The sequence below is a fragment of the Brachyhypopomus gauderio genome, unplaced genomic scaffold (assembly GCF_052324685.1).
Source record: "Brachyhypopomus gauderio isolate BG-103 unplaced genomic scaffold, BGAUD_0.2 sc54, whole genome shotgun sequence".
NCBI classification, from domain to species: Eukaryota; Metazoa; Chordata; class Actinopteri; order Gymnotiformes; family Hypopomidae; genus Brachyhypopomus; species Brachyhypopomus gauderio.
Window position 1 is genome coordinate 7,501 of NW_027506878.1, and position 10,000 is coordinate 17,500.

General features: G+C 45.5%; 1 protein-coding gene across 1 annotated transcript in view; it reads left to right on the top strand.

Moving 5' to 3' along the window:
- Positions 1 to 8,503, top strand: part of LOC143488700 (unconventional myosin-Ic-like) — a 15,733-nt gene extending 7,230 nt beyond the window's left edge. The window contains exons 12-24 of the mRNA XM_076987550.1: positions 1 to 6; positions 575 to 651; positions 1,115 to 1,183; positions 1,712 to 1,796; positions 2,039 to 2,198; positions 3,343 to 3,426; positions 3,507 to 3,600; positions 3,726 to 3,784; positions 4,138 to 4,273; positions 5,434 to 5,504; positions 5,577 to 5,674; positions 5,809 to 5,908; positions 6,379 to 8,503. The exon at positions 1 to 6 is cut by the window's left edge and continues 108 nt beyond it. Of these exons, the coding sequence (XP_076843665.1) occupies positions 1 to 6; positions 575 to 651; positions 1,115 to 1,183; positions 1,712 to 1,796; positions 2,039 to 2,198; positions 3,343 to 3,426; positions 3,507 to 3,600; positions 3,726 to 3,784; positions 4,138 to 4,273; positions 5,434 to 5,504; positions 5,577 to 5,674; positions 5,809 to 5,908; positions 6,379 to 6,408 (1,069 nt within the window). The 3' untranslated portion in view covers positions 6,409 to 8,503. The remainder of the gene's footprint in view (positions 7 to 574; positions 652 to 1,114; positions 1,184 to 1,711; positions 1,797 to 2,038; positions 2,199 to 3,342; positions 3,427 to 3,506; positions 3,601 to 3,725; positions 3,785 to 4,137; positions 4,274 to 5,433; positions 5,505 to 5,576; positions 5,675 to 5,808; positions 5,909 to 6,378) is intronic.
- The last annotated feature ends 1,497 nt before the right edge of the window (positions 8,504 to 10,000 follow it).

Consider the following 10,000-nt stretch of genomic DNA (forward strand, 5'->3'; position numbering starts at 1 on the left):
GGGCAGGTGCGTGTGTGTGTGTGTGTGTTTGCAAGGGAGTGAGACAGTAACCTTAACCCTAGATGTCACTCTATTGACATATTAACATATTGTGAATATTAAAAGTTGTTGTTGAAAATAATCAGGATCCTTAACATGGTGAGGGAGGGAGTGAGTGAGGGAGTGAGTGAGTGAGTGAGGGAGTGAGGGAGTGAGTGAGTGAGTGAGTGAGTGAGTGAGGGAGTGAGGGAGTGAGTGAGTGAGTGAGTGAGTGAGTGAGTGAGTGAGTGAGTGAGTGAGTGAGGGAGGGAGGGAGGGAGGGAGGGAGGGAGGGAGTGAGGGAGTGAGGTAAGGAGGGAGGGAGTGTGGTAAGGAGGGAGGGAGTGAGGTAAGGAGGGAGGGATCAAGAGAATGAGTGAATGTGCAGAACAATGAAATGGAGCAATACCCAAAACTAGAGTGGTTGTGCCAGAGGGGGCCAGAGACGCGTCCTGCTGTTTCGGAGGCCAGTGAAGGTGGAGTTGTGTGCAGACAGGGCCACGGTAACAGAACCAGAACAGACCCGCTCATGTCACGCCTCTTCTGTCCTTCACAGAACCAAAATCTTCATCCGCTTCCCCAAGACCCTCTTCCTGACCGAGGATGCTCTGGAGATCCAGAAAAAGACCATCGGTGAGTCACACAGGAGATGGAAGACATGATTATAATGATGATATGGCTACAGAGGGCTAGGGCTAGGGTTATGGATAGGGCTAGGATTAGAGTTAACGCTAGGGCTAGGGTTAGAGCTAAGGCTAGGATTAGAGTTAGCGCTAGGGTTAGGATTAGAATTAAAGCTAGGGCTAGGACTGGGGCTAGGGCTAGGGTTAGAGTTAGCGCTAGGGCTAGGATTAGAATTAGCACTAGGGCTAGGGTTAGGGCTAGGATTAGAGTAAACACTAAGGCTAGGGTTAGGGCTAGGATTCTCATATACTGACCTATTTGATCCGATTCATCTCCAGTTTCCCTTTTCACAGTTTGTTCAGCCCACATGTAATTTTTAATAATGGTGTGATGGTGTGAAATGGTGTGCTGAGGTGTGTGAGGTGTTGTGAAGCACACGGCGTGGTGAGAAACGTCGTGCTTCTCTCTGCAGCCATCACACTGCAGAAGTGCTGGAGAGGCTACAGGGAGCGCGCCAAATACCAGCGCATCAGGCACGCAGGTAACCGCCCTCTCATAGGCCACCGGCCAATCACAGGCTGTCTCGGACATCACCATCCAATCAAATCAGGTTACTGTCAAGGGTTTGTGTGCTTGTGCCTGTATTTATATAGTTTTTTTATTTACACTATATAAATCATTTTTTATTTATTTACACACACGTATTTATATAGTTCTTTTTGCAAAATGCATTGTCACAAGGCAGCTTTACCCATAGCTGGGTCCAGATCCCTGCTGAGCAAGTGAGTGGTGAGAGGTGAGGAGAACCTCTCTGGGGGCCCCGGACTGGAGAGGGAGCCCCTGCTCCTCGGGGGCCCTGCTAGTAAACGGGATCCTGCGTTATTATGTTACGTACAGTCCATGTAGCCAGTGTGTCTGCTTCTCCATTAGGTAGATAGGGAGGCTGGAGGAGTATGGCAGTGTGAGTGTGTGTGTGTGTGTGTGTGTGTGTGAGTGTGTGTGTGAGTGTGTGTGTGTGTGTGTGTGTGTGTTTATTTGTGCGTGTGCCTAATGGTATCTCTGCTTAAAGCAATCGTGATCCAGTCATGGTGGAGAGGGGTCAAAGGTCGCAGGAGGGCCAAATGTCGCAGACGAGCTGCAGACACCATCCGCACGTGAGTGTGTGTTACAGAGAGAGAGAGAGAGAGAGAGAGAGAGAGAGAGAGAGAATGGGAGTGAGAGAGAGCAAGCTAAGCTAACCCCAACCCTAGAGTGAGTGAATAGGAGAGAATGGATAGAGAAAATATGAATATGTTAGTCAGTCAGTCCATCCTTCAGTCAGTAAAGTTAGATCAACATGGTTCTACCGTCTGTTTCTCATCTGTCTGTTTCTCATCTCTCTGTCTCTCTCTCTCAGGTTCATAAAAGGATTCATTCTTAGGAATGAGCCTCGTTGTCCTGGCAATGAGTACTTCCTGGATCACGTGAGGTTCTCTTACTTAATGACAGTTAAACGGAACCTGCCAAAGAGTGTTCTGGACAAAACCTGGCCCAGACCCCCGCCCTCGCTCATAGAGGTAAACACACACACACACACACACACACACACACACACACACACACACACACACACACACACACACACACACACACACACACACACACACACACACACACACACTCACCTGGCCCAGACCCCTGCCCTCGCTCATAGAGGTAAACACACACACACACACACACACACACACACACACACACACACACACAAACACCTGGCCCAGACCCCCGCCCTCGCTCATAGAGGTAAACACACACACACACACACACACACACACACACACACACACAAACACCTGGCCCAGACCCCCGCCCTCGCTCATAGAGGTAAACACACACACACACACACACACACACACACACACACAAACACCTGGCCCAGACCCCCGCCCTCGCTCATAGAGGTAAACACACACACACACACACACACACAAACACCTGGCCCAGACCCCCGCTCTCGCTCATAGAGGTAAACACACACACACACACAAACACCTGGCCTAGACCCCCGCTCTCACTCACAGAGGTACACACACACACACACACACACACACCCACACAAAACCGGGCCAAGACCACCACCCTCGCTCACAGAGGTATACACACACACACACACACACACACACACACACACACAAATCCTGGCCCAGACCACCACCCTTGCTCACAGAGGTGGAAACACACACACACACAAAAACATATGCACGTACGCAGGTAAATACATGAACACACACATGTGCATGCGCAAATACACACAATCACCCAGAGATGTACACACACAAATATACAGAAATGTACACAATCACCTCACAAACACCCCATAATCTCCTCACAATCTCCTCAAGCTCTTCTTATGATCTCCTCACGATCTTCTTCATTCTCCTCACGAACAACTCACAGTCTCCTCTGATCTCCTCATGATCTCCTCACAGTCTCCTCATGAACTCCTCATGATCTCCTCTAATCTACTCCAATCTCCTAATGATCTACTCCCATTTCCTCCAATCTCCTCATGAACATCTCACAGCTGCATGCAGACATTTGACTTTTTTCCCTTAGAATAAGTATCTTAATGTCTTTAGTAACTAGTTCTTAATAATACAGTATATATACAATGTGTAGGTGTCTAATGCAGCACTGCGGTCTCTCTGGCGCCCCCTACAGGCCTCTGCATATCTCCACCACCTCTGCATACGCAACCTTGTGAATGACTATTGCAGGAAAGTCCAGCCTGAGTGGAAGAGTCAGGTGAAACATTAAAATATGTTTGTAAAACACACACACACACACACATGCATTTGGTGCAATGACTTTTCTGTTTTGCACAGCTGGAACAGAAGGTTGTGGCCAGTGACATGTTTAAGGGGCAGAAAGACAATTACCCTCAGAGTGTACCCAGACTGTTTGTAGGCACAAGACTAGGTAATGTCAACACACACACACACACACACGCACACACACATTCACCCCCTCCCCTATATAAATTTAATAATATATAATCTGCACTCCAGAGAGTCAGTCTGTGTCTTCTGTGTCTGTCTACACAGAAAATGAAGAGATCAATCTCAAAGTGCGGCAAACTCTTGGAAGTGATAACAAAGTGAAGGTAAGTGTGGTTATGGAGTGTGTGTTTGAATATGGTGTTTGGGTGTGTGAGTGTGAGCGTGGGTGTGAGAGCGTGGGTGTGTGAGCGTGGGTGTGTGAGCGTGGGTGTGTCAGAATTGATTATAGCTGTTAACTAGTAAAAGGTAAAATTATTCAACGTTTCAGTTTCAGGAGCTTCATTGATACGACAAAATCATGCAGCATAGCCCAAACACAGATAAGCAGAAGTACTACGTACAGAAACAGAAATACTTCACTATCCCTCTCTCTCTCCCTCCCTCTCTCTCTCTCTCTCTATCTCTCCATTCCTTCCTTCCTCTCCTTGCCTCCTTCTCATTTCCTCCCTCTCTTCAGTACGGTGTGGCAGTAACTAAGTATGATCGTCATGGTTTCCGTGCACGGCCACGGCAGCTCCTTCTCACCATGTCTGCTGCCGTTCTGGTGCAGGAGGCCAAAGTCAAACAGCGCGTCGACTACACCTCACTGCTAGGTAACCGCTAGCTAACTACACCTCACTGACTACACCTCACTGCTAGGTAACCGCTAGCTAACTACACCTCACTGACTACACCTCACTGCTAGGTAACCGCTAGCTAACTACACCTCACTGCTAGGTAACCGCTAGCTAACTACACCTCACTGACTACACCTCACTGTTAGGTAACCGCTAGCTAACTACACCTCACTGACTGGTAACCGCTTGCTAACTACACCTCACTGACTACACCTCACTGCTAGGTAACAGCTAGCTAACTACACCTCACTGCTAGGTAAGAGCTAGCTAACTACACCTCACTGACTACACCTCACTGCTAGGTACCCGCTAGCTAACTACACCTCACTGACTACACCTCACTGCTAGGTAAGAGCTAGCTAACTACACCTCACTGCTAGGTAAGAGCTAGCTAACTACACATCACTGCTAGGTAAGAGCTAGCTAACTAAACCTCACTGCTAGGTAAGAGCTAGCTAAATAAACCTCATTGTCTACACCTCACTGCTACGTAACAACTAGGTAAATACACCTCACTGACAACACCTCACTGCTGGGTAACAACTAGCTAACTACACCTCACTGACTACATCTCACAGACATTGACTACACCTCACTGCTAGGTAACAGCTAGCTAAATAAACCTCTGACTACCCCTCACTGCTAGGTAACAGCTAGCTAATTAAACCCCACTACTAGGTAACAGCTAGCTAACTAAACCTCACAGACTACACCTCACTGCTAAGTAACAGCTAGCTAACTACACCTTACTGCTAGGTAACAGCTAGCTAAATAAACCTCACTGTCTACACCTTACTGCTAGGTAACAGCTAGCTAACTACACCTCACTGACTAATGTCACTGCTAACAGCTAGCTAATTACACCTCACTGATTACACCTCACCAACACTGACCTCACCTCACTGCTATGTAAGAGTCATTCATGCGTTGGTGTTATGAGCCAACACACATCCCTACCACTGCAGTAACATCATTTGCATATCAGATACTTGTCATCTCATGTGAGGTGTCAGACGTTTCCTGTCTGTTGGTCTTGTGATTGGTGATGTTCACTGTGAAGTCATTTTCTTGGTAACTGCATTGTTTTTAATTGCCTCATCTTCTCTCACCCCCTCTCTCTCTCTCTCTCTCTGTAGGAGTCTCGGTCAGTTGCCTCAGTGATGGGTTCTTTGTTCTACATTTGCCCACTGCTGACACTAAGCAGAAGGTAAATATGACGTCACCATGGTTTCTTTGGCAATGCTGGTTGGCTGATGACCTTTGACCTTTGGCCTTTCAGGGTGACCTGGTGCTGCAGTGTGACCATGTGATTGAAGCCGTCACAAAACTGGCTATCATGGCTGACAAAATACACAACGTCAACATCAGTCAGGACAGGTGTGTGTGTGTGTGTGTGTGTGTGTGTGTGTGTGTGTGTGTGTGTGAGGTGTAGCCTAAGGTGACTGAGGTTAGAAAAATTAAGGAAATGAAAAAATGTAATATCTTTCTTTCTATCGTTCCATCTGTTTCAGTATCAAGTTTGCAGTAGCCAGGGGAAAGGAAGGCGTGATTGATTTCACATCTGGAGCAGAGCTAAGAGTGCTGAAGACCAAAAATGGACACCTGGCTGTGGTGAGACGCACGCACGCACGCAAGCACTAAACCAAACCCACTCACCCACATAAGACAAACACACAGGCCTTGCTGGGGAAGTTACTACATTACAAACTGCCGATTTCCTCTGTAATGGAATGATACTACATTCTGTACAAATCTGAGAATGGTGACAACCTACAACCCTTTTAAGCATTTCTTTAAGGAGATTTTTGCCATTCTGTCAGATTAGATGGTCTGACGGGTAACTACCAATTTATGATGGTGGAATGTTGGATGAGACTGGCAGGATCAGACTCAACTATAGTGTACTCACTAACTCAGACATGCACTCTTCATATGCTTTAATCTCCTCACCAACTCAAACATAGAGTCTCATCACACTGAACTGAGAGATTAAAGTAAATTGGGAGATGAACTGAGAGATTAGTTTATGGCTTTAGTAGTGACATTTAGTCATCAGAAACTCTCCAAACTGTTTTTTCCAGACTGCCCCACGAATCAGCAGCAGTGTTTGATAATGTGTCAACCTATCACATCGCAGCATGAAGAAGAGTCACTATGGACCGATCATTTACTGAAGAGTATTCAGCCAATCAGCACACAAAAGCCACAGTTTTTGTACTTTATATGCAGCTTTGCCAGAACTTGAAACTACTTTTAAGGACTGCCGTTATACTGAAGTGAAAATTATACCTAAATGTTTTATTTTAATATTTAAATCCACTAACTTTTTTTTTTTCCTTTCATTGATTTGCTTATACACTTAAACCATTTATCAAGACTAATGAAAGGACTAATTATTGTTGTTATTATTATTATTAATATTGTTTAATACTTTTAGTTATATTGTGTTGTGTAAGGGATCTTGGTATTCAGTCCAAGTTTGTTTGCTCTGTTATTCTTGTTCTGTTCTCCTGGTTCTGGTTCTGTTCACCTGCTTATGTTCTCCTGGTTCTGTTCTCCTATGCCTCCAGTGATTTACACCTGAAACGTTCCTTGTTTAACTCTACGAATCACTTCCTGTTTGAATTTCCCCCGCTTCTTTGCTGCATTCAAGGGAAGACAACACAGTAGCTGACACACTCAAGTATTGCAGATCATTAAGACAGATTAACTCATCTTCAAATCATATACAGAATTTTCCAGTGTGCAAAATCACAAGTTTTTGTTCTCATTTTAGCACCTGCAAAAATTATGCCATTCCAGCTTTAGCTGCATTATGGGTCAAAATAATGAGAATTTTAGAGGTTATGAATGTAGTCTGGGCATGTTTCTGAGTATATTTCACCATTCTCTATTGACCAGTGATACTAAATATAAAACCCAGAGTATTCCACAGATGTGGTGTAATTGTTTCTAGAATGTCCCTAATATTTGGAAACACTGACTCAAACTTGTCTTACTCAACATTTTTCAGCTCTAGAAAAGTTTGTTCACACCTAACACACGCACTTTCATTCTGACTGTCTACGAGTGTGTTTTCCCTAGTATACCCTAATTACCCTCATGTATCGTAGCTAGGGTGAAATGGGGCTTTTCCAACTGCTTCATCCAAGGGGCATTATGTCTGAAAGACTGCCCCCCCCAACACACACACACACACACACACGTTTTTGACAAGCGTTTATACAGCTTGATGGTGCTGATTCAGGGATACACCTGCTTTGTTTAGCTGCACAGCTGTTTGTTACACTGGGAAGCAAAACCATGCACAGATGGACAGTAGGCTAAAAACGTTTTTAAGGCAAAACATTGCAATCAGGAGAAAAAGCTTTAAAAATCACGGAGCAGGTCTCAAAATATCCTACGTGCAGGAATAAGTGTGACCTGGTGCAGGAATGAGTGTGACCTGTCCGCTGCCGACTTACACCGATTACGGAGGACTGTGGCTGAGGGGTCATTATTGTCACCAAGGGGTCATAAGCATGATTGAGAGGTCATCAGTGTGGCTGTCAGTCTTAGATCTACAGGTGTGTTTTGTTGTGTTTACTACATTCGATGAAACGCACCCTGACCCACTCCTCTGTACGTTCTGCAAGCTTGCGAGATGAGAAAGTCCTGATTGCCGTTTGAGTGCCGTTTGAGTGCCGTTTGAATGCCGTTTGAATGTTTTCCGGACGTTGGCACTATTGTAGGCTTGTTTCTTGTAACAGACACCATCTTGGATGTGTTGGTTTTCATAAGTTTCTAAATTGAGCTGTTATTGAGGCGTTAATGACATTTTAAATGTTTCGGTAATGTCCGCTTTGATACTGGTTTGTTTATTTGCGCTGGTGCACCAGGAAGAGAAGGATAAAGTTTTGCTGATTTAAATGTACCAGCAGGCCTTTAAAACAAAGCCTGTTATAGGTGAGTTATAATGTTTATTGTTTTCCAAGAATGCTGGAAAACAATATCTAAACTTCTGTTTCACTGTTTCATGCATCTGCTCACGTACGTGCACATCCAGACACATTCACACACACCACCACATGCTCTTAGTTTTTATTTGCTCTTGATTGCATTTGCAAGTTTTTACATTTATCACTTCACACTGTGGAAACACAGTCCTACATAATACAAATTTATAAATATATATAAAAAAAATAAACTTTCAGAAAACACGCAAAACTCCTTTGTCATTCTCATAATTTCTTAAATAAATAATAATAAATACTGGAATAAATACTGGAATAAATACTGTTCGTTCGTGAGGGTGGAAAGTACAGGACAGAGGGAGGAAAACAGAATGTTTGGTCCTCCACCCACTGACATGTGATTGGTTGGTTACTGCACCATGGAGGAAGTGGGGACAGTTTGGGAAATACCACAGCGGCAGAACTGGGGGCAGTAGTCAGCCTGTCACAGCACAGCGGCTGTTCACCAGTTAACCAGAGCCTGACAGACATGGACACTGGAACAACTTCCACCTCAGACTGGACAATCAGAGTGCAAAATTTACTTGGTATGATTCACAGTGCTATGTAATAAATAATAAATAAAAAATAAATAACAGCAGATCACAGTATACTTCAAGTTCAGGAGTGTGAGCAGACGAACCCTGAGCCACGTTAGGTTCTGCAACACGAGAACCACCAAACAGGCTGTGAGCCACATGCTGGCCACCAGATCTTCACCATCACTCAGAAGAGTGTCACTGCGTCTGATGTGTAGATCACATGATCTACACAAAATTACGCTGTGGAGGGTGTTGTAGATCGGTGGCGCACACACAAACTCGACACGCCCTGTTTGGTGACAGGCCTGCTGCATGTCGGCCACACTATAGCTGCCTCTTTCAGTCAGTACAAAAGTGTTTAACATGATTTAAAAAGCTAAGAGAAGTGAAGATATTTTAGAGCTGCTTCTGCAGCCGTACAAAAGTAGACCATAGAAATAATGGATTAAATGCAACATTAATGAACTAGAAAAATGTAAATACTTGGAACCGATGTCCAATAATAAATGCACTTTGAGGCTCACACTGGAATCAGTGCAGGGTGTGAGTATCCTCTACTTGGTTCTCCACTTGTGTGTGTGTGTGTGTGTGTGTGTGTGTGTGTGTGTGTGTGTGTGTGTGTGTGCTAGTATTTAGCTTTGAGCAGTGTGTAATCCCGAGCTAGGCGACTGAGGTAGCGCTCCAGATCTCGGAGGATGACATAACCCTCCAGGCGAGACACCCACCTGGACGGCCCTGAGACTGCCTTGACGGTGACCTTGCCCTGTGCAACTTCACTCTCTCTGGGCAGAGGGGGCGAAGGGGCCTGGGTTGTTTCCTTGCTGCTAGAGGTGACTTCCGTGGGCACAGACATACTCTGTCTTCCACTGAGGACTTCCATATTCCAAGGGGTTGAAGACAAAATTATAGTCAGGGCGGAGTGGGAGGGGCTGGGTGTATTCGCGTCAGCTAGGGGGCTGGAGGTCGGAGCAGGGACTGCCGAACTTGAAAGGGAGGTTGGTGAAGGTATAGGGGTGGGGTTTAGGCTCTGGGAGGCTTGTCCAGCAGTGATGTGGGGGGCAGGGCTGGACAAGGTGCTGGGGGGAGGCGGGATCTGCGTGGAGTCAGAGGTGGTGCCTTCCCTGAAGACATTGATGTTGAGCAGCTGTGTAGAGAAGGAAAGAGAGACA